The sequence below is a fragment of the Mesoplodon densirostris genome, chromosome 7 (assembly GCF_025265405.1).
Source record: "Mesoplodon densirostris isolate mMesDen1 chromosome 7, mMesDen1 primary haplotype, whole genome shotgun sequence".
In the NCBI taxonomy this organism is placed as follows: Eukaryota; Metazoa; Chordata; class Mammalia; order Artiodactyla; family Ziphiidae; genus Mesoplodon; species Mesoplodon densirostris.
In genome coordinates this window covers 113199259-113224175 of record NC_082667.1, presented here as the reverse complement: position 1 = coordinate 113224175, position 24917 = coordinate 113199259, and the positions used below count along the sequence as shown (strand labels likewise).

Here is a 24917-nt window from a genome sequence, read left to right as displayed (position 1 = left end):
GAGCCTGTGCTCCGCAACTGGAGAGGCCACAACAGTGAGAGGCCACAACAGTGAGAGGCCCGCGTACCGAAAAAAAAAAAAAAAAAAAAAAAAAAAAAAAAAAACCTAGGCAAAAAAGCTCTTGTAAGGAGCCCTGTACTGGGAGTCGGAAGCTCGAGTACTAATAGTAATCTGACACTTACGTTGCCTTTTGAAGTGTACAAAGCCGTCTCACATGCATTATTTCAAATAACTCTCACTAACCTTGTGAGGTAGAGTTTTACTATGATTCCAGTTTTAGGAGTTTTAGGAGGAGAAAATGGAACCTCAGAGAGGTTAGGTAAATTTCTCAAGGAGACACAGCTAACAAGGGACCTTTTTTTAACCAATGAGTTTTTCTGATTCCAAATACTAAACTGTTTCTTTCCCCCGTGTCATACACTGACCTCATTGGTTATATGCCTGAGCCAGTTTCACAACACCGCCTTTCAAAAAGAAACAGAATGAACTGTTACCTTCCCTTTCCTATTCCAGGAGTATGATATGTACTGTTTAGCTAACATAAATACTCACGGGTTCACATATGTTGTCAGGCACCATCATAATCACACTCTGAGATGACTTGGTACCTAAGGATAACTATAACTTGGGCAGGTGCTAAGGACAGAAGGCAGAATTGCGTTTTCTGTGGATTCTGGATTTCCAAAACCTCTCCTTGGGATTTGTACAATGGAGGGAAGCTTATACTTCCATCACTTTCAGCCCTGGTTGGTGGAGATGGGAGAGGGAGAGGCAGTACAGTGCCATGCCAAGAACATGGGTTTCCGACAGACTTTTATGGAACTTTCTAGCAGGTCACCGGTGACATGATATGACTACCTACCACACGAGGTTCTTTTGAAAGATGTCAGGAAAATCACTCCGCAGAGCTCCTGGCATATCATGCTCAAGAAATGTTAGCTATTATTGTAAGTATTCTAATCTGTTTGTTCTCGGCCAAGGAGAAGTCGTCTGTGAGTAACTTCCCTGCTGAAGAAAACCTGAAAACGCTCTCCACAGCCTGTGGGTGGCACTGCCGCTCTACCCAAATGGAATTCCAGCTTCCCAAGGGTGGAAGTCTGAGTCCACGTCCACAGCCTGGGGAGATTTCCAAGGATCCGGGACTCATCTGGACGGCGATTCCTAAGGAGCTCCTCCTTCCTTGTTCTGCCCCAGCTCCTGCCACCCTTGCGCCTTCGGTCTCAACTGGCCATGAAATTGAGGACGATGGGAGGGGGAAGCAGAAAAGGAGACTCAACCTGGAGGGCCACACCAGGTCGCTTCCTCGGGCCCTGAGGTGGACAAGCCGCCCTTAATAGTAGAGGGTGAGCCCGTCAGCCACGCCCCACACTTGGGTCCCAGCAGGCAGAAGCAGATCCTTAGCACACTCATCTATGTAGAAGCCGCCAGGGTTTCTCACCTTGCTGCCCAGGCTGGGTCTGAGATAGCAGGAACTGGGAGACAGACTGTAGGTGTCCGGGAACCAGCACAAGCTGCTGGAGAGGATGGAGGGGCGCCATGTCCTGTGCAGGGAGATACAGGCATCACAGAACTTACAAGCTGCAAGTGTGGGCTGCATCTGCCCACCGCCCATCGGTCCTGTGGGTCTCCGTAGGGACCTTGCCCTGTGCCTCTGTATCCCTGTGTCTGACACATAGCAGCTACCCCATTAACGATGGTGTTGTTACACCTCCTGCACTCAGCCAAGCTGTGCCTTGCTTAAACTTTGCCTTGTTATTTAACTTTTGTGTGTATCAGAACGGTCTCCCAGCTAGACTGGTAATGCCCCGAGGGCACAGACTGTGGGTATTACCCATCTCTCAGAGGTTTACCCTAGAAAGGACATGCAATCCCAAATTTCTAATTAAAAAAAAAAAAAATCTCACACCACTTGATATGCTAAAAGCCGCTTTTGTCTTGGCCATTTCCTGGTCCTGAACCTTTCCTGGAGGAAGAGGCATGTTATTCGTTCTTAATAAAACCACTTTGATTAAACAGAAAGTCCATTTCCCCTGGCTTCCTCCCAATAGCCTCCAAGAGGGAAATACTACTTCCCAATACCTGAGGGATCTGGGAGTCCTCTGTGACCTAGACCCCCAGGGTTCTGTGACCATACAGGACTGAGCTTAGGTCTGTGCACAAAGAAAAGACTTGGTAAACCCTTGCTGAATAAAGAAGTGAAGGAATAAATGCACGTTCTAGTCTTAAATATTTCCAGGGAAGGGTCAGCTCTTTCCTCCCCTGGGAATCCAGATCAAGAAAGGGGCTTGCCACGTGGACACCTGCCGTCTCAGACATTTGTCGTTACTATTCCAGATGCCTCTTTATTCCTTCTAGTATGACAAAACCTTGGGGGAGGAGAATGGGCTTACTGGGGACAGAGATGCTCTGTAACCACAGCGGTAGCTGTCATCATGGGGCTCCCCTGAATATGGCTGGCAGACCCCAGCCCCATCGTTAGGGGCTAGCTAACCCCATTGTAGGGGTTAGCTCGATTGTTTTGGCAAGATTGACTCCTTTTTCCTCCCGAGAGGTGGAGACCTCCTTCTTCCCATAACTAACCAGGCTTCATCTTTCAGAGGATTGTTCTGTAACCCAGCCCCCCTCCCAATGCAGGCCTCCAAGTTTCCCTGCAGGGGATTTTTTTAGCCCAATCTGCATTCACTGAGAGCCAGATCTAGAGGTGAAGCATTTTGCAGGAGGCTTGACTTAAACTCACTGGCCCTCTGAGAATATCAGGGCTTCCCGACTCGGGCTGCCATTTACCCCAGACATTTGGTTTCCAGGCATCATGGCAGGTCCTTGACTCGGGTGGCATGGCCGATGAGAGAGGGTCTGCTGCAGAGAGTCACTGAGGTCCTCGGTTTTAATCTGTAAGTGGAGGCAGGGGGAGAGCATCAGTTCTGGGCCTCCCCAGGCAGACAGAAGTGGAAACTTAGAGAAGACCGAGGCAGGAGATAGTGACAAGCCTGGAGAGTCAAAGAACTAGCTCAGCGTCTACTGGGCTGCAGCTTGATTTTCCTGCCTGCGTGAGCCCTTCGGGCCGGGGCAGCTGGTAAGGGACAGAGGTGAGAGTCTCTCTGGGTAACCATCCTCGAGATTGGGGAATCCACCTGGATTGATCGTTTCCGAGCACCATTCTGGGGCATGTGCTGGTACATGGTGCAATATATGCTCTTCCTCACTGAAACTCCAAAAAACGAGGAATTCTTGTAGTGACTTTAAACATTTCTTTTAGATTCCGAGGTGATGTTCTTTTTTCTTGGGGGGTGGTATGTTAGAATTTCTTTTAGGAAATGATGGTGATCCTAAATGGTATTTTTTAAACTCCCCACTTTCACAAATTAAAAAAAAAATTGGCAATCCTTTACCAATCTCCTTTATATTATGGTTTTTTATTTTCCTGGTCCACGAAATCCCAAAGTCTGGGAACCAGTTTCCCCTCCATTCCCCCTTGTTTTCCACACTTGTCTGCCCTCTGCATGCTGAGCTGCCTTTGCAGCTGGCCTCTTCAGCCATGTGGCTTAGGTGACAGTCCTTGCCTGTCTCCCTACAGGCGGGGACATGTCTCCTTCACAATCACTGCTGTAGTTGCAGCCTGAGGGGACTGTGGTGGTTTGCAAACTCTCTCCAGCCTCCATCACCCTTCGGTAGCAGCACCACCCACCCACCTGTGGGCTTTCCAGGTCTCCAAGGGCAGGGCAGGAAGCACTACTTGTGCCCACCCCTCCTCCCACCCTGAGAACAACTACAGTAAGTCCCCTACATACGAACCTTCAAGTTGCAAACTTTCAGAGATGCGAACATGCACCTGGTTCCAGCAAGGAACCAGAACTTGTGCCATCACCGTCAGGTGTGAGTGAAATTGCAGCTTGCCCTCCATCTCCCACTGCTGACAATCCTTCAGCTCTACCATCTCCCACTTCCTCTCCCTCCTCCAGTCAGTAACTCTTCTTGCCTGTTCACTTGATACCAGCCCCTGTATGCCAGCGGTTGTACTGTACTACTGTACTTTTCAAGGTACTATACTGTAAGATTAAAAATGTTTTCTTTGGGCTTCCCTGGTGGCGCAGTGGTTGAGAGTCCGCCTGCAGATGCAGGGGACACAGGTTTGTGCCCTGGTTCGGGAAGATCCCACATGCCGCAGAGCGGCTGGGCCCGTGAGCCATAGCCACTGAGCCTGCGCGTCTGGAGCCTGAGCTCCGCAACGGGAGAGGCCACAACAGTGAGAGGCCCGCGTACCGCAAAAAAAAAAAAAAAAAAAAAAAAAAAAATTCTTTATTTTTTGTTTGTTATGTATTATTTGTGTGAAAAGTATTATAAACCTATTACAGTACAGTACTATATAGCCGATTGTGTTAGTTGGGCACCTAGGCTCTCTTTGTTGGACTTGCGAACAAATTGGACTTACGAATATGCTCTCAGAATGGAACTTATTCGTATGTAGGGGACTTACTGTACCCTGTTGCAGCATTTCAGGAAGTCCATTGTGGGGATGGGGGCGTTGGGTAGGGAGTATGCAAGTGACCTTGGATTCATATAATATGGCAGGGAGCTTGGGATGGATCTAGACCATACCTTATAAAAGACATTGGGGGACCCTCTGATGGAACCTCTTGGCCATAGCAACCCTGGCTTAAACCATTTTCATGGTCTATACAGGGAATATCACTGACATCCTGGAATCTTTTCTGTATTAGTTTAATCCAAGGTAAAGGTTCAGACTAACAGCTCTACTTGTGTTTAATCGCTGTGGAAGAATGGTGCTTTGGATTACTCAACCAAGAGTTCCCTTTGGTTGGAGAGTTAGGAAGATCTTGTTGAGTGACAGAGACTGAGGAGGGAGCTCATGTCCTAAATATGGTGCCTTGTACATAGTGGGAACCGAATGCGTGCTAACTGAATAAAAGACATAATCGGAATCCACCTCTCCATCCCTCAGTGGGATACAGCTAGGAAGACATCAAACAGGGAGCTAGAACTTGTTTCCAGTCCTAACTCTGACTCTAACAGATGATATAACCTTGAGCAATCATTTCATCTCTATGAGACTTGGTTTCCCCATCTGTTGTATGATTCTACATCATTTTTCTTTCAGTCCTAAAATGGAATTATAAAATTCCAGTTCCGTGGTGTATTTGGCAGAATCTGGCTAGTCAATGTTGCTGTAGTGTTCTTAGATAAAGCAGATCTAAACAGCACTAGGAAGTCCTAGTTGCATCCAAATTGGTAAGAGGATGCTCCTTTTAGGGACAGTCTTTACAAATCACTCCTCTCTTCTCTCACCTAAGGAGGCTATTCTGGAGTCTTGGAAGCAAAGAAGAGGAAGGGAGAGTGTCAGGAAGTAGCACAATGGGGGCAGAGAGTTAGACATCAGGAAAACTCCAAAGGCATTGCCCCCCAGGAGTGATCTCCAGGACAGCCGCCATCCCTACCCCCAGTGCCCTTCAGCTCTCCCCACCCACACTTGGCATCTCCATCTAAGAAGCTTGCCGTCCTAGTCCTTCCCCCAGGAATTATCCGGGGAAACATTTGTTAGCAGGTTTTAAAAAGCTCAAAATAGATGATAAACTACTTATTTCAAACCACCACCAATCTCAAGCTTTGCTCAGAGGGGAGATTTTACTTAAGCGAAGCCTCCCTTCCCCACAACTCCCTTCTGCAGCCCCTCCTTCTCCTGGACGTCCCTCATCCCAAGTGGGGATAGGTGAGGCAGGATGGAGGGGGATGGAGGGAGAACATGGAAAATTGGAGCTCAAAGCACACTGGTGGAACCACCGCAGGCAGCTTGGCACGGCTCCAGCTCAGAGGCAAGTGGCAGGGTTCCTTTATAGACTCATTATGCGCGACGGGGAGATAAGGGGGTGCCGCTATGACACAGCTTGAAAACATGTGCTTTGCCTCCAACCTGGGTGTTATCTGTTAGAATCAGGGCCAGGTCTTCCTGCAACACTGAATTTCAGAAACCAGCGCCATCATAAAAGAAAACTCACTCTTTCATCTGCTTCCTGGATCCATTGCCCTCCAAACTCTTTTAGGGGCACTGCCGACCTCCCACTTCTGAAAATGAAGTGTCTGATAGCAAAAAAAAAAAATCCCTCTGGGTGTAAGCCTGGGGCGTTTTGACAACTCTGTGTGTTCCTCTTCTCAGTTCTTGCTTTATCGACCTCTTACTCTTTCATTTTTCATAATTCATTACCCCTTGTGTGTGAGCTGCTGACGGTAAACCCCAAAGGAGACAATCCTAAACAAACCAATTTGAAAGACAGTAAAGCAGACTGCTTTTCCTGTGACAAATTCTAAAATCTCCACTTTGGCCTGGAGGGGTGGGATGGGGAGGGTGGGAGGGAGGGAGGTGCATGAGGAAAGAGATATGGGAACAGATGTATATGTATGACTGATTCACTTTGTTATAAAGCAGAAACTAATAAAAAAATAAAATAAAATAAAATAAAAAAATAAATAAATAAAAATAAAAAATAAAATAAAATCTCCACTTTGGTCGGTGGGTCTCAGAAAGAGCAGAGCTGTACTTGGAGGAGAAGAAGATAGAGCAGCAGCTCTGCCTGCCCTCCCGACCCCGGCACGCTTCTCCAACGATTCTCTGAGAGTTCAGGGGCTAGCTAAGACAATAAGAAATCAAGAAATCAAGTCCCTTCCAAATCCAAAAATCCCTCCCACAGCTGTCGAATGGAAAAGATTGGAGCCTTTCCAGGCAACTGGGTGTTGGCTGTGGATCGGGAAAATGAGATAGACTTCTGTTGGATCCCATTGACTTCTAATGTGAGAACCGGAGGCAAATTGGATGAAGACTCAATTTCCCCTGTACTTGTGAGAACCCAACCAAACCCACAGCCTGTCTGGAACCGTGAAGATCGTCTCCAGGGTCCCTTTGGAGCTTCTTCTAACGCAAGTGAAATATTTCTCCAGGCCCTGTTTGGGATGGACTAATCCCTGGGGACGTGGGTCACCACAGAGGCCTCTACCTGGTCACAGCCATCGGTCATCCCGTCCATATGTTAGACATGGCTTGTTAGTTCAGGATCTTTTCCACCCACTGAGCTGTGTGCAAAGGTGTTACACTGAGTCTTGGGCAGTGACCAGGGAGGTAGAAAGGTATCATGGGTGATTATCTTTTCTAATCCCAGCGAACTCCCGGACATCACCTGCTTTAGAAAGAAATAGCCTCATTCTGGGAAGAGAGAGCCCCTTCTGAGGAACTGGAAACCCTTCATACATTCCTTACTTGGCTTCACCGCCCAGCCAGGAAGTGTGGGGATGAGTGTTTATCTTCCCATCTCACAGAGACCAGGAGTGCTTCAGAGACGTGTGTAAAGTTACACGACAAGACACTGGCTAAACGCTACAAGAGAATGGTCCTCTGACCCTCCCCAGGTACTCTATCTACAAAACAATACTGCAAACATCCCAGGGATGGGAGAGAGAACAGACCATAGGTGATGTTCTGGCCCAGACCTACACTTGGACCTCCTTATTAACCATCTGTTTGGGGTCACGCAATGGGGCTGGAGTACTTAGCCTTAGCCCCCTCCCCAGCACATTTCACATGGCACTCTCTTGGGGGGAAAACAACTCAACATTTAGGAATCTATCACTGGCGATGAAAATGATCAAAGCTGTAGTGCCAGTTGCATAACTCGTTTGTGGAAAGTGTTTCATAAACATTTCACAAGAAGGAGAATTTCAAAGCGTGAACATCTCCCAACCTGCCTTCAATTACAGGCAAGATTTTTTCTTCTTTCTTCCCCCCTTCTATACGTCTCCCTAGCAGTGAGGAAGAGTTTCTGTTTCGTAACTGATCTATAAAAGGGTTGACAAACGTTTTGCTCGCGAAACGATCCTAAAAATATATTCCAAGCGGTAGAGTAGGGCAGGCAGGTAACTTATCTCAGATGAACAAGGCTGAGAGTCCCCTAAGAGATGCTGGCTGTATTTTTGCTTGGGGGACTCTCCTTTCTCCATGGCTCTTGGCTGCCCTCTATGAGTCCAAGGCTCCTGCCTCTTTGGATGCTCCCCTGAATTACCTGGGGAGATGGCCTCATCCAGTCCCTGGTCTCTAGTCAGACCTACGACAGACCAGCCTAGGCACACCTTTGCCCACGCACATTGGGATCTTCTCCTGGAAAGCATCGGACTTCTAGACAAAAGAGTGATGGAAGTGAGGAGACATGGGGCCCTTTAATAAACATACGGTTTCTTAGGAGGCTGGAGCCACTTAGAGTTGTTCCCTCCTGAAAAGAAGCTTTCCAAAGAGGCATCCTTGTTTTTCCTGCTTGTACCTCCTCTGGAAAGTCAAAAAGCTTATCAGTCATGTTATTTAATGCTTTGGCTTCAGTTCTTAGGGCGCAGCACTGCTAGTGCTGATACATATCTGAAAACCCCCCCATCATTTTAAGCCCATAAAAGTTTTCTTCTCCCTCTGGCATATAGGTCCGTGCATTCAAGTTTTAAAACTCTAGGAAGGGGCTGTGCTCTCTTTGAGGACACATCCTCCCAGATATTTTTGGTGCCCAGGACTTGAACAGCTTTAACCATTGTACCACTTCCCAGCCCTCGGGAGATGCCAGCAGCGTCTGCTTCCAGTGAGGAGCTGGATGGATGCAAGCTCTCTTTTTTGACCCTGATCTTTTTTTCTCAGCCACGCCGCGCAGCTTGCAGGATCTTACTTCCCTGACCAGGGATTGAACCCCGGGCCCCAGCTGTGAAAGCACCGAGTCCTAACCACTGGACAGCCAGGGAGTTCCCAACCCTGATCTGTCTTGAATAAGAGTCTTCTGGTTTTCCTGGTTGCCTACCTGTTGGACAAGGACACAGAGCTACCTTCTCTGGTTCTTTGGCTGGGAAGGAGCGCCACACAGAACTGTTGATTCGCCCACATAGATGGCTGTTCTGCTCCCCAAGAAGTGGAATGGCAGGAGGTGGGGTGGGGTGGGGTAAGAAATGCTGAGCACGGTCTCAGAATCAGACTCTGAGAACTGTTTGCCAGTGGCTCTTCTTGGGAATCATCTTGTGTGTGAATGCTGGCTGTCATCACACTGTGTTCTTTTGCATACATTGGGTTGTCTATCATGGAAAGACTCTGTAATCCTTTTTAGAGCAGGGGATGGGAAAAAAAAAAAAAAAGACATCCAGGAAATAAGTACAAGGCTCAGAATCAACCAGGAGACCTGACTTCGGGCTCTATCCCTGCCTCTAAAAACCTGCATGATCTAATATTTATTTACTTCACTCATCCATCTAGGCCTAGATTATGTCTCCACAAAAGGAGGAAAATAGATGAGATGGAATCTACTTAAGAAATTTGGAATGTATAGGAGAGAGAGTGGGCATTGACTTGTGAGCCTACAAGTATGTTTATTGTGTCACTAGACCCATTTTGCAGATGAAAAGACTGAGGCTTGGAAAAGTTAGGAAACTGGCTGAAAATTACACTGCTGGTAAATAATAGATCTGGGATTTCAATCCACGTCTATTTGATTCCATAGTTCTTCTACATAAACCTGACTACCATGTGTGATAGAATCATAGACTCTTCAAGGTAGCTTAGTGCGGATTGTGTCGGGTGCATGGAAGACATTCAACAAGTGTTGATTCCCTTCCTTCCCCATCAGAACTGGAAGGAAATGTAGATATCACCTCGTTTAAATGGCTCATTTTACAGCTGTGACTCCTGATGTCCAGAGAGGAGAAATCACCTGCTCAGGGCAACACAGCTAGAGCTGCAGCCAAGCCAGGCCTGGAGACTAAGGCAGGGCCCCTAAGGACCGGTCTCCTAACTCTCCACCTAGTATTTGGTCCATTCCACTGCACTGCAGCATGGCTCTATCTTCTATTTCTATCACTCTGATGTTGTTGCCTATTCTGGCTCCTCAAGTAGCTCAGTAGTAACCCTAATCCCATTGCTCTAATAAGATTTAATCTCAGTCCCGATTCAGAGTTCTCCATTACTACACAGGGTAAGGTTTGGACACAGATAAAGCACACATCTACTTGATGTGTAACCTAATACACTTGGTTTGAGAACCAGCATTCTGTATTCCCTTGACTCTCACATGGACGAATTAACTCCAGGGGGTTGATATTTGCTCTTTTCCTCCCTCATCATGAGGAAGAGAGGTAGAGAGGGGAAAGACAAGGCTCAGCCATGCCATGAAATCCTCACGCCAGTGTACATTTTACTCTGGGGCCCAAAGGAGACTAATGAAAGGAAGGACAGATGCCTTGCTCGTCCCGGACACACAGGCACACATGCACACACATGCGTGCATACACACCAACTTGTGACTATGAAGCGCTACACAGATTAGCTCCAAGAGCATCAGTTCGAGATAGGGAAAAAGGAATATTTTTAAAGCATTTTAGAAATTAAAAAGCACTTTCAAAAGTATCATCATTTATTCTTCATGATGATTCAATGAGGGAAACAATCTTATCCAACCATTTTTACAGATGTAGGAACCAAGAGTAGGAGGAATTAATATGTCCATCACACAGCCGGAAAAGCAGAGCCTGACTTTCTATTTGGGTCTTTGGCCTCCAGGCCCTCTTTTGCCTATACCACTCTATAAGGTGGCCCCATTGGGTTGCCACCCAGAATTTCCCACGTAAAAATGAGCTTGTTGACCTCTGCCTCCCCATGTGCCGTGGTGTTTTCACATGTGGCACACAGTTGGTGTAAACATTTCCATCCACAAGTGTAGCCTGGGACTTTTACATGGATGTGAGGCTGACATAGTTATTGAAAGCAAACTTTCAACAAGTCTGAATGAGATTCTCTTTGGCATCCCCTGGGGAACTGCCTGTGACCTGGAAGCCTGTCTCTGAAAGCCTGAGTGTTGGCTATAAATGCATGTAAAAGGCTTTTCCCTGGTAACATTCATATTTGAGAACAGTCTTCTAAGTAAGGCTGAGGCCCTTATCTCTTGTATTCTTCTGGTACCCCAAATAAAACGAGGCACCTCTGTGGCCCTCTGACACCAGGTCTGCTCCAACAGCAGTTGGAGTAGACAGTCCTCCATGTGGCATGCTTTAAACAGAGGTTTTCCTGCCCCATAAAGGTCCCCTTCCCAGTTTGGCTCAATAAATATTTGGTATACACCCATTGTATACCAAGAGGAACTGGGACACAAAGGTGAATAGGACCTTCCAGATTAATTAGGAGACGGCAAGTAAAAAAGCAATTACCTAGAGTGCAGTACTTACAGCAATGGGAAGGCAGTGCAGTGGTCACACGGAAAGGGTGTGATTTGCTTTGTCAGGGCAGAGGATAGCTAGTGAAAGGGGAATGAGGTAGGAAGTCTCCATGGAAGAGAAGTGGAGCCTCTGAGGAGCCCTGAAGGACAAAGATGGTTTCACCAGGAGAAGATAAAGCAGGGCATGCCAGGAAATGGGAGCAGTTTGTACACAGTCACAGATGGTGAAACAGGGCTTCATGTTCAGGAGCGACAAGCTATTCAGCATTGCAGCAGCCTGGGGTGGGAGAGGCCTGGGCAAACAGCCAGGGCCTGACGATAGAGGTCCTGTGGGTCACGCAAAGGAGTTGAGGCCGGACTCGGCGGCAAAGTGTAACTCAAGTAAAGGGCAGGGACACGCGAGATTTTTGTTTAGTTCGATTATGTTAACAGCTGTGTGGACTATGGATTTGAAGAGAGGACGACTGTAAGCGGGGCAACTAGTTTAAAAAGCTGTTTATTGCAATAGTCTGGGCAAAGAACTGATGAGGACATGCCTAAGGCCAAAACAGTAAGAACAGAGAAGAGGAGACAGAATGGCAAGTTTTTAGGATAGAAAATGTATTTTCACCCCTAAAGGTTTATCCTTTATAACAAAGGACTATTTCAGGAATTCTCTGTTGAATGCCTGCAGGACTAAAAGAACTAACACAGAAAAAATTCTGAAAGAACATAATCAGTCCAACTGCTAATAATAGGTGGAGTGGAGGGTATTTGGGGTTTCAGAAGGTATTCACTTTCTAAGTCAAATATTTTTGCAGTGTTCAAATTTTTAAAGGTAATTATTCATTTTAAATTAGAAAAAATTAAGATTAATCTTAGTTTAAAATTAATATTAAAAATAGTAAGCACTCAAAATTTCATTAGTCTGTATGGAAGTTTTTAGTTTATGAGGTATTCAAGTTAGTTACAGTTCCCTCCTTTATCTGGTGAAAGGGAAGTCTTGAGAGGTTTAGGGGCACATTTTCTAAATAAACACACATATATGCAGATATGTGTATTCTGTGTGTGCGTGTGTTGATGAACATAGATGCAAAAATCCTCAACAAAATATTAGCAAACCGAATCCAACAATACATTAAAAATATCACCTACCATGATCAAGTGGGATTTATTCCAGGGCTGCAAGAATGGTTCAGTATTCACCAATCAATATGTGTGATATACCACATTAACAAATTAAAGAATAAAAAATTATATGATCATCTCAATAGATGCAGAAAAAGTTTTTGACAAAAGTCAACAACATCCTTTTACAAAGACTCTCCACAAAGTGAATATAGAGGGAACACACCTCAACATAATAAACGCCATATATAACAAGTCTACAGCTAACATCATACTCAATGGTGAAAAACTGAAGGCATTTCCTCTAAGATTAGGAACAAGACAAGGATGCCCACTTTTATGCAACATAGCATGGGAAGTCCTAGCCACAGCTACCAGACAAGAAAGAAAAAAGAGCTATCCAAATCAGAAAAAAAGGAAAACTGTCATCACTGTTTGCAGACGACATTATACTATACATAGAAAATCCTAAACACACTACCAAGAAACTACTAGAGCTCATCCATGAATTCAATAAAGTTGCAGGATACAAAATTAATATACAGAAATCTGTTGCATTTCTATACACTAACAATGAACTATCAGAAAGAGAAATTAAAACAATCCCATTTAAGATCACATCAAAAAGAATAAAACACCTCGGAATAAATCTAACTAAGGAGGTAAAAGACATGTACTCAGAACTGATGAAAGAAACTGAAGATGACACAAACAGATGGAAAGACACACCAGGTTCATGGGTTAGAAGAACTAATATTGTTAAAATGACCAAGGCAATCTCTAGATTCAATGCAATCACTATCAAAATACCAATGGCATTATTCACAGGACTAGAAGAAATAAAATTATTTGTTGTATGGAAATTTGTACAGAAACACAAAAGACCTGAATAGCCAAAACAATCTTGAGAGAAAGAACAGAGCTGAAGGTATCATGCTCCCTGACTTCAGACTATACTACAAAGATACAGTCATCAAAACAGTATGGTAATGGTACAAAAACAGACACATAGATCAATGGAATTGATTATAGAACCCAGAAATAAATGCACACACCTATGGTCAATTAATTTACAAAAAAGAGGCAAGAATATACAATGGGGAAAAGGCAATCTCTTCAATAAGTGGTACTGGAAAAGCTGGGCAGCTACATGTAAAAGAATGAAATTAGAACATTTTTTTTCACACCATATACAAAAATAAATTCAAAATGGATTAAAGACCTAAATGTAAGCCCAGAAACCATAAAACTCCTAGAAGAAAACATAGGAAGAACACTCTTTAACATAAATTGTAGCAATATTTTTTGGATGGATCTGTCTCATAAGGCAAAATAAAATTTTAAAAAATTAAATTAAATAAACAAGACCTAATTAAACTTAAAAAGCTTTTGTGCAGCAAACTAAACCATCGACAAAACAAAAAGACAGCCTACTGAGAATATTTTCTCCTATGGGAGAAGATATTTGCAAATAATATGACCGATAAGGGGTCAATATCCAAAATATATAAACAGCTCATACAATTCGATATAAAAAAAAATCAAGCAACTCAATTAAAACCTGGGAAGAAGAACTGAATAGACATTTTCCAAAGAAGACATACAGATGGCCAACAGGCACATGAAAAGGATGCTTGACATTGCTAATCATTAGAGAAATGCAAATCAAAACCACGATGAGATATCACCTCATGCCTGTCAGAATGGCTATCATCAAAAAGACTACAAATAACAAATTTTGGTGAGGATGTAGAGAAAAGGGAACCCTTGTATGCTGTTGGTGGGAATGTAAATTGGTGCAGCCACTGTGGAAAACAGTATGGAGATTCCTCAAAAAACTAAAAATAGAACTACCATATGATCCAGCAATTCCACCACTAGGTATATATCCAAAGAAAATGAAAACACTACTTCAAAAATTCTCCAATGTTCATTCAAATTCCCCAATGTTCATAGCAGCATTATTTACAATTGCCATGATATGGAAGCAACCTAAATGTCCATCAACAGATGAGCGGATAAAGAAGAAGTGGTATATGTATACAATGGAATATTAGTCATAAAAAAGAATGAAATTTTGCCATTTGCAACAACATGGATGGACCTGGAGGGTATTATGCTTAGTGAAATAAGTCAGACAGAGGAAGATGAATACTGCATGTTATCTTTTATATTTAGAATCTAAAAAATAAAACAAATGAATGAATATAACAAAACAGAAACAGACTCACAGACAAAGAGAACAAACTAGTGGTGACCAGAGGGGAGAGGAAAGGTGGGAGGGACAAGATAGGGGTAGAGGATTAAGAGGTACAAACTACTATGTATAAAATAATCAAGCTACAAGGATATATTGTACAGCACAGGGAAATAGCCAATATTTTATAATAATAAATGAAGTATAATGTATCAAATTTTTGAATCACTATGTTGTATGCTGAAACTAATATAATATTATAAATCAACTGTGCCTCAATAAAAAAACATTCAACACATCTTTCAAATTCCTAGGATTTCCTGAGGAATCCTCCCCAAATAAGTGGATTTTCAATCGCTGAAATCGATCCCTTGTAGCTCCAAGTTTTTATTTCAGTTTTGGATAGATATTTATTGGTTTTGTTTTTGATATTTATTAATGTATTATATACATCTCTTCTTTCCCTTGAATAGCAGCTGAAAGATAATTTAGTCAATGACTCAGTCTTAATTGTGAACTCTTTTTAAAAGCAATCATGCCCTCGGGGACACTGAAGTGCTTGGCCTCTCTGTTGGCAGTAGCACTAAATGGCCCTGAATTGCCTTTTTTTTTTTTTTGCAGCTCTGCTTTTTCCAGGTTTTCTGCCTCCTTTCTCACAACCAGGTTTTTATCCTACTGTTGGTATCCTTGCTTCTTTCTAGCAGTCCCTATTTCAGCTCAACTTCGCAACTTCTATTTGCTAAGGGCTAGAAAAAACAGATAGTTAAGTTTGTTGTAACTGTTTCTAAAATAAAAGTTTGAGGCTCTGAGAAAGGGTTTGGCTCCAGGTCTCATTTGCTTCCTTCTTATTCTCAGCTGGATTCTAAATTGGTGAGGTTGCTGGCTCTCTGGATAAGTGCGGCACTGAAGTGGCTCTGTGTAGCTGTTTGACATGGGGCTCGCCCTTTGGTTCAATTTTTACTGACTACATATCTATCCTGTTACCCTTATTAGCCTGCGACAGGGCTCCAGGCACAATGGTTGGCTGAACCCACACAATTGACAGTGTAAGCTAAATTCTCTAAGGCTGAGGAGCAGTTACCAAATTTATTGCCAAAAGGCGGAGCGAACTTGAGCCAAGGGGCTCGCTGACAGTATATCTGTTTCCCTACTTATAAAAGGAAAATACTTTCTGAGTCTTACCCAGGTCTCAAGAGTTAGGGCTAAATGTCTATAAAACCTATTCTAGGAAGAGCTTTCCCTGCTTTTGTCACCAAAACGCTATGAAGTTAATGATTCTGCACATTTATTACCTGGGACACCTATCTTGCTTGTCTGCCACTTAGTAAGGGCTTAATTAAATAGATGCAGAATTGATGTATAAATACTTTCAATAATCCTTGAATTTAGGAAACTGGGTCTCAGAGAAGTCAAAGGATTTCCCAAAAGCCATACAGCTAGAAAGTGGCAGAGCTGGAATTTGAACCTATGTCTGACCAGATCCAGAATCGACCCTCTTTCTATTGTATCACACTGACTTAAAAAGGCATGCCAAACTAGGCTCATTTCCTTTTATATAGGGTTCTTAGAAATGAGGATCAGGTGAATGCTGCAATTATTGTAGGTATACATATATACATGTCCCTGGAGGTCAAGATGGGGTCATAAGGGCTGAGATACTGTTAGTTAATGAATCAATGTCATCCAGGAGGGATGTCTCCAATGGCAAGTCATGGGACTCTGCTCATTGTTCAGTCTTAAGAATGTATCAGTACCTTAGAGTATGATGATGTATGTGCCCCGCATACATCTCTGTATGAGGAGCAGGGCTAGCTGGTACCTTGCACAAAGACATCAAGGTTAAAAAAAAATCTTGAAATTGTGCAAGGAAGGGAAGAAAGTAATAAGATAAAACATAAGAGGAAATGTACAAATCTTTTACTAAGAACATGAAAATTAACTGTACAAGTTGAGGCCACAGTGTAGATTTTTTAAAAAAAGACTTGAGAGGTGTTCACTGATACAATTATCTTTTTAAAAATCTGTAGGGTAGGCTGTACCATCCTAGTACAGTAGAGTATGGAGGGAGGTTCCCCTACTTAACCATGCAAGTTCAGGTGGACAGGCCTGCCACTGTCTTCTCTGGGCTTGGAAAGAAATCAGGGCACAATAAAGATATGGTACCTGCTCCACCAAGTTTTGCTGAATGAATAAATGGATGAATGAATGAACCAAGGGCCCCACTGTGCTCTGGCCTAGCCAGATGTCATCTGGGTATTGAATGTTGTACGTTTGTGGATACTACACTTAAAGAGGGTGATTGGCAGACCGAAACCTATACATATAAAGGCATCAAGGCACAAACAAGTTCAAAGAGTTTGTATAGCATTGTACAAAAATATTTGAAGCAACCTAATGCCCATTGATAGGGCAATGGAACAGTAAAATTACATTGAAACAGTAGAACAGTATGTGGTCATTAACAATAATCATAATCAATCCTATATGTACTGCCATGAAACAATCTATAAATCTTATTTTTAAATTTCAAAGGAAAGTCTCAAAAGAATACACACTGTATAATTTATACCTACCTACATATGTACATATATATGCATTTTTAAAGCTCCACGTATATTTATACATTTCCATTTGTATCCATATCCATGTACGTGCAGAGAGAAGATTCTTCTAAACACATACACACCACACCAATAAGAGGCATTTCCTCTGGGAAGAGGGCTGAGGCTGAACAGGGAACAAAATTCTTCTTGTTTATCTCTATTATTAAATATTTTTACAAGAAAGTATACATAGCATTCATGTACTATGTGTGTAATTGCTTTAAATAAGGCAATCAGAAACCTGATACGTGAAATTATTGAAGGAATTCTGGATGTTTACATGGAAAAGGGAAGACAGGCGTGAGAACTCTTCTCAAATACTGAACGGCTGTCAAGTGAAGGGGATGGACTCGGGCCTTGGAGCTGAGGCAGGCAGAGTGATGACCACGGGGGGACCATCACAGGGAGGTTGATGGGGTCTATCAGGAGAAAGAATGGCCAAGCATTGCAACCCTCTCAACCCTGGAGGGGGCTGTATTCTCGGTGCTGAGTCCCAAATTCCTGGGAGAGCTTTGGCAGAGGTGTGGAGCCAGTGGCCATCTGTCAGGGGGGTCAGCAGTAGAACGTGTGCCCCAGGAGGTAGGTTAGGCTGGAATCACACTGGTTCCTAAGATTTGAGGCTCCTGACAAGCAAATCTTTTTTTTTTTTTTTTTTCAGAGTTCAGAGTGTTCTTTTATTTTGCCAAATAATATTAAAGTAACCAGTATCACCTACTCAGGTCATCATTTCATTACATACAATTAATATTTTAATACCAAAAAACTGCAAAATCTCAGACTGTTAAAATTGAATACATTGAGCTTTATAAAAATTTGCTATGTTTTCTTCTTTTAAGATGCCACTGTAGATGGTGAACATTTAGCCATAAGATGTAATATTATGAGTAAATAAGTGTATCGACAGACTGGATAGGAGAAAGGAAGAAGAAAGCCTTGGTGCCAGACAGCACAGATCTGTGGAACCCTTCTGGGAACAGGGGGACAGGTTCTAAGGGACCCTTTAGCCCTAAGGGTTTATGTGTCTCTGACTCACTCCAGAGTTAGAAGCTCAACCCAAATTTGTCTCCACAGTTGACGAAAAATAAAGTCACAGGGATATCAGATGTCACTGGATATCCCCAACCACACTTTCCATTGAAGTGGCCAGGAGAAGGCAGTCCCAGGAGAACCTCAGTCCTGTCTTCCCTAAGGGGCATTTGTAAAGGGCCTATTCTGGCTTGAGATATATAGCTTGGTACTGAACTCTCAACCTCAAAGAGTTTAAAAAACTAGGTTAGCCAGAGTCCTATGTGCAGACCCTGGATCCCTAGAGGGTAGACCTTGGCACCCAGCACCCACTGAGCAAACAGCTAAGACGCCTCATCCAACAACTCCTGGGGCCCAGTCAGCAAGTGGCGAAGTTGGGAAATATTTAGCAGAGCGGATTGGATGGAGCCCACCACACACGCTATATGCAGACACCCAGCAAGCTCACCTCCCTGGGAAAAGGGGTGCATTTCTGCGGATCGCTGGCTGAAAGACGACAGCGGGCAGAGCAGCATGAGGAGCGGAAGGTCCTGAAAAGCAGAGAGATGGGAGTTCCTGGCACCCAGGATGGAGGGATGGGCGGATAGGTTCATTCCAACTATCCATCAATCCATCTACTTAGGAAACACTTATTGAACGTCTGCTCTGCGCCAGGCACTGCTCTACCATAATCAATACAATATAGACTGTTTCCTCAAGTATTTCCCATCTTCTGGAGGGCTACCTGGAGAAGAAGACATTTGAGCTGAGTTTGGAAAGATGAGTGAGGGGCTGGCAGGGCGATGGGGAGTGAGGGGGCGGGGCGGGTGTGTGTGCAGGTAGAGAGGCCAGTCCTAGGGCTCATTCAAAACAGAGTCGAGGTACTGCCTCTTCCGTTATTCCTCTCTACCTTCAGGACACTTCCATCATTTCAAAGAGGCTCATTTCCCAGCGGTACTTGGAAGTCCTTAGGACGGGGGAAGAAGGGGGCCTGGGGGTCCCTTGTGAGGTTAGACTCCCCCGATCCTTCTCCCGCCCACGCAGGATGGGGCAGCCCACACTAAGAGTGCTGGGCCCTTGCTGAGTGGCCAGATTCTGGGCAAAGTCCCAAACCCCAGGTCTTGCCATTCCCCACCCTGCTTTATTCCAGAGAGTGTCTGTCTCTTCCAGGCCTTGGGCAAAGCCAGGCTGGGGAGTGCCCTGACAGCCAGGAGGCTGTTCTCAGCCCGCCAGGCCCAGTGTAAGGGGAAGCACCAAACCCTCAGAAAGGAAGTTGGCTCTGGTTCACTGCAGAGAGGAAGGGACTCCTTGCCTTTGGGCAGCGGCACTGCTTTCTCCTCCAGAGTGGTGTTAACCCTTTCTGGCCTGGGGGCTCTTACCCTAGCAGCCTCACCTCTGAGAATCCCAGCCCGGGACACGGGGCACAGAAGCACTCCACCACTGGTCCCGGCACGAATCAACATCTATCTCCAGGGACTGGGTGTCCAAATCTTTCTGGGCCTCAGTTGACCAGCTACCCAACTGGCCTGCAAACCCATTTCCAAGCCCTCAAGTGAGCCTGTCCACAGTGATGGGGTAAAGTTTAAAATTTTCCTTGTTAGGATCACACACTTTCTTTGAGAAGATGTCATCGAGGGAAAGCCAAATTGATATGTAACTCACTTTAAGCAAACCCTATAAATGATGCTTGGCTCCAGATGACTGTAAAAGGGCATGCTTTATTCTCTGAAAAGATCCAGTGTAACATTTCTTTAAATAGCAGGCTCTTGGTGGAAAAAAAATAGAATTTAGTTGATAAAACGTTGACTTAGGTACAATATTTCAGGAACCACCCTTTTAGGTATGGTGAGGCATGCCTGTATTTACCCGGCACCAACTGAGTCTGGCATATTTTTCTTATTATTCCTCTAGTAACAGGCTGAGTCAGGTACAAGGGCACAAGTAAGAGCACTCAGAGGGACGCCAGCAGTTGAGGGGAATATGAGCAGAACTGCCATCTGGAAAATGGTGAACCTCCGGCCTTCAGAGGCTCCCAAGGGCAGAGCTAAGAGGAAGCGCGAGCTGGAGCCAGGCTGATGTGAAACGGGGCAGCTAGAACCAATACTGTTGCAAGAGCAACAATAGCCCAGTTTATTGAGCACTTACTATGTCCCGGACAGTTTACACTCAAGATTGCATGTAATCCTCCTCCTAACAATACTATTAGGTTGGTGCTATGATTTCCCCCTTTTTTACAAAGGCGGAAACTGAGGCTTGGGGAGGGTGAGTGACCGGGTTCCACAGCTTCTGTTGGTAGAGCTGAGATTCAAATCCAGGTCTGTGTGACGCCAGAGCTGGACCTCTGACCACTACACTGCCATCTGCAAGCCTAAGACCAGACACCCTGCAGCAGTCCATGCCAGCGAAGTCTGTGGAGAAAATGTTAGAAGATGCCAGCGCAGGGGAGGGGCTGCCAAGACAGAGAAACAAAACAGGGTGTGAACCAAGGATCCTTGGGGGTTGGGAGCCAAGGGTATTTTAGCGGCCTCGCAGGGGAGAGGGAAGGCGGTCCTGACATTGGATCCGAACAAAAGCAGCAGAGGCCCAGGCGGCGATGGGGGCGATGGGGTCAGCCCATTAGTCGAATAAGCTGGATTTGAAGACAGCAGACCAGCACTGGACACAGCGCCTATTGTCAAGTAGACACTGAATAAAGGTACATTGAATAAGTCCTGGCTCTGCCACTTAATTGAAGCCACTTTACCATTCTGAGTCTCAGTTCCCTTGTCAAATGAGAATGATAACATTTGTTCAATAGCTATTGTGAGTTAAAACTTATTGGCTTAATGGGGTCCTCTGTAAGTTGTCAAGCAGTGGGGGCCGTGAGATGGGATGTGGCCTGGTAGGGAACTGAGCAGCTACAAGGAAACAGCTCCTGAGCCCTAAGCGTGGCCTGCAAAGCCATTCTCAGGCTAGACTAGGAGAGGGAAGTTTGAGGTGGAAAAGTTTATTTTCTGCCGCAGCTGTGATTCTGGGAGGAGAATCTCCCAGGTACTAGAGCTGCCTTGACAGCCCTCTGACAGGGGGGCAAAGAGAAGGGCAGGTCCCACCCCCTGCCCTGGAGGCACACACACAAGAATACGCTCCCCTCCTCCCTGCACCCTTCTCACGCACAGGCCCAGGGAGGTGCGCCTCCACTTGGGGTAGGGGAACCCTCTGGGTAGGAACCCTTCTTCGCCCCACCCTTCCCCTGGCAGCCTTCCCTGAGCCTGCAGATAGCATCTCTGCCATGCGAGCTGGCAAGCCCCGGCCGTGAGAGGTCTGCGGTGTGAGCATGAGGGCTTGGGACCTGTGGAAAAGTACTGTGCAGACATCAGATGAGGGGCTCTGGGCAACATGAGGGCTTGTCGATTTGCAGGATCTCTCTGTCTCTCGCAAAAGCAGCCTGACACAGTGTAGAGTCAGACAGGTCTGCTGTATATCTGAGCTCCACCTTGGGTAAAAATTACTTCACCTCTCTGAGCTATAGTTACCCCAGCTATATAATGGGAATAATCATGCTTACCTCACCGGGCTGTCGTAAGGATGAAGTAATATCAAGTAAGATATAACTTTAGGTAAAACGCCTTGCACATCCCATCATCCTTGGTTTGAATCCTGGTTCCAAGCAAGTCTCTTGACCTGAGACTCAGTTTCCCCATCTGTAAAATGGGAGTTCTAAAAGCTACTGCTCTAGGTTGCTGTAAGGTTTCAAGGAGATACTGCTTATGAAGGGCACAGCCCAGTGCCTTTCAGCTCAGGGTGGTATTAACTTCTTCTGCCACTGGGGTCAAATCCAGCTTCTTTTTCAAGACCCCTGCTCCAAAAAAGACTCCTACATGAGAGGGGCATGAACTGGCCCTGCTTGACCAGCATCTACACCCACCAAAGGCAACTAGGTTCAAATCTCCAAAGAAAACCCCCTTTTGGATCCCTGCAGAATCAGGGAGAGGGTTCCGAAACTTCCCTCCTCCTCTCGTGTCCTCACCACTCTCCACCCCACCCCTGAGCGGAGAGGAACATTCAGTCTCCACTCCCCATCGAGATGCACTGTGGGCTTGTGCCAGTGTTGCAGCCTGAATGAGCTGGCCCGACACCCAGTACCCCGGAGAGGCTTTGTGGTGGTGTAGTGGGTAGCTGGGTCAACCAGGGTGCTCCAGGGGCGGGGCTCCTGAAAACCCCGGCCACTCCCATTCCTACCTGTTCCTCACCGTGCTGCTCTCAACAAGGCTCAGTCCATCTAAAGCCAAGGCTGCTGCCCAGGCCACAAGCAGGACACAGTTGACAGCTGAGCCTCAGGCCAAAGAGCAGAGCATGACTGGCAAAGGAGGACAACTTTCCACCTCTCCAAATGTGAAGACACTCATCATTTGCTTCCCACCCAAACTTGGGGCAGGTGGGGGAAGCTTAGATGGAGAGATGGTGGATCTCCGAAAAACATTTCCTTTCTGATAACATCTAAACACCAGCTTAGATGCAGCCCATCTAAACTGGTGCAAGACCAGTGCAGCAGCCATCCAGGGAAGAGAAAATGATGGGTTCTCACTCATCAGAAGTAATAGCAGCTAATGTTTATTGGTCGATGACTGTATGTCAGAGCCTATTCTAGGTTATGTATCTTATCTATAATTAACCCTTACAACATGACTGGAAAGTAGGCTCTATGACTGTTCTCACTTTTGGGTGAGGCTGTGAGACACGGAGAGGTTGGCCAACACAGACTATCGGCTCAGCTGCTACGTGGAACCGCCTCCTCCAAGACGAGCAGAGCCGTGGAGCAGGAGAGCCACGGAGTCTGGAGTCTGGCCAGCCTGGCTTTAAATTCCCCACTTATGGATGGAGTGATTGTGGGAAAATTCCTTAACCTCTCAGAGTCTCAGTTTTCTCATCTATAGAATTGGAATGATCCCAATGACCTCACAGTGTCGCTCTAAGTAACGCTCAGCGCCTGCGCACAGCAGGATCCATTAACTATTTCTATTGTTATATTATCTTGACTGCAATGGGGAAATCGCTTTGGAGAAAGGAATCATTTCTTCTCACCAATGATCTCCTGCCTGAAAATTCTGTTCTCCATCAACCTTGTTACTCAATAAGCCCAGCTTATTCCCCGTTGAAGCTGCACTGGTTTACATATCCTTTTGTTCTGACATTTTAAGGAACTTTTCAGACCTGTCTCCTTCATTGGATAGCAAGTAAGTGCTCTGAGGGCAGGTCTGTGTGTATTATTTGGGGGTGCCTCTTCCCAGTGCTGGGGAGCCTTCATTTTCCACTCCCTTGTCTTTCTGTGTGGAAAGATCACAGCTAGAGGAACATCTCGCCCTCTGCCTCCTGGTAGAAGTGACCTATGTCCCTGGTGAGTCTAGGTCAGCTGTCCTCGCTGGGGATGACAGCAAACCTGAAGGTCATTCTCTAAAATCTATGCGGTGGTTTTTTCTGTCTTAATAATTAGGAGGCTCTATTTGCATTTACCAGGCAGAGGACAGGCATTCTAGACATCCTGCAACGCAGAAGACAGTACCGGACAAGAAACTCTCGTTCGTGTCCTGTACAACTCGCATCCGACTTTCAAACGCCCCACTGGACACTCGTGTCAGTAAAAAGCCTGCCTGTATCACATGAGCCTAGAGCCCAATTCCAGTTTTTATGCAGGCACGACATATCTTTTGCACACTTCTGATATGCACTGACTTTTTCCGGGATGCCATTTTCTGTATAAATTGAGGAAAGATTATATTTTATTTTGTTTGGAAGTTTACCAAGAGTTGTTTCACATTTTGGAAAATCATGGCTTTTCAGCTGCCAGTAGAGCATACCAATATCAGTCTGTACTTGTGTCTGTCACATTCATATAGGTGCAAGCATCCTACTATCTCATCAAACCTTCCAGGGGAATGTGCCCAAGCATTTACTTGCTGAAATACATATTATATCATTTTAATTTTTTTCATTCTCCCTTGAATCCTTATTCAAATTAGAGTATCTTACCGATTTTTATGTATGTTTTCTATAAATTTCATTCTAGAATATTAAAGGGGCTTTATAGCATCCTTGTTACAAGGAACATTGGGTCTGATAAGGCTAAGAACACAGGTTTAGAGGGAAGTGGGTGTGTGCGACTTGACACCTTCTGAGACCTGCCCGTTGGCTAGGAGGGTACTTTAAGGTCTGTTCTCCACCAGCTCTATCTGTGCCAGGTGGATGTATTTAATTCTGGAGCAAGGCCTTTGAAAGTCCGTTGTGGCTACACATCAAAGCCATGTCCCCCAACAAATTAAGTGAATATAAGTTCTGGCCTGTTGTTCAAGTGCAGCCTTTGAGAATAAATTGTACATTTTTAAAGGGTATCTCCTAAAAACAATATTTTATTGTTCTCCTCTTCTCTTGTTTGACAAAGATATAAGAGCTATGTTTTGATGTCCACTCTACATTTTTTGTCCATCTAGGCTTTCTGGTAGAATTATCCACCATCTTTGTCATTACTTTGTCTTTATAATTTTATTGTTAAATGATTTTTATAGCAATGTCTCCTAGGGTAGCCGTGTCACTTTCTTTTTGGCGATAAAAACACTCTAAAAACAAACAAACAAAAAACCAACCCTGTCCCCCCTGCAGCTCTATCTGTCAGGCTCCTGTATCTGTTTTTTTCAACTGCTTTGGTACCTTGGAGGGGGAAAGAAGAAGGATGTTATACATCAACACTCTAAAACCCAACCCTACTGCTTAGGGTTGAGCAAAATGTGGCTTGCTGGCTCC

General features: G+C 44.9%; 1 protein-coding gene across 1 annotated transcript in view; it reads right to left on the bottom strand.

The window, feature by feature from the left end:
* POU2F3 (POU class 2 homeobox 3) overlaps positions 1–24917 on the bottom strand; it is a 78826-nt gene that overhangs the window by 15853 nt on the left and 38056 nt on the right. The window contains 2 exon segments of the mRNA XM_060104273.1: positions 1439–1570; positions 2769–2889. Coding sequence (XP_059960256.1) covers positions 1439–1570; positions 2769–2889 — 253 coding nt within the window.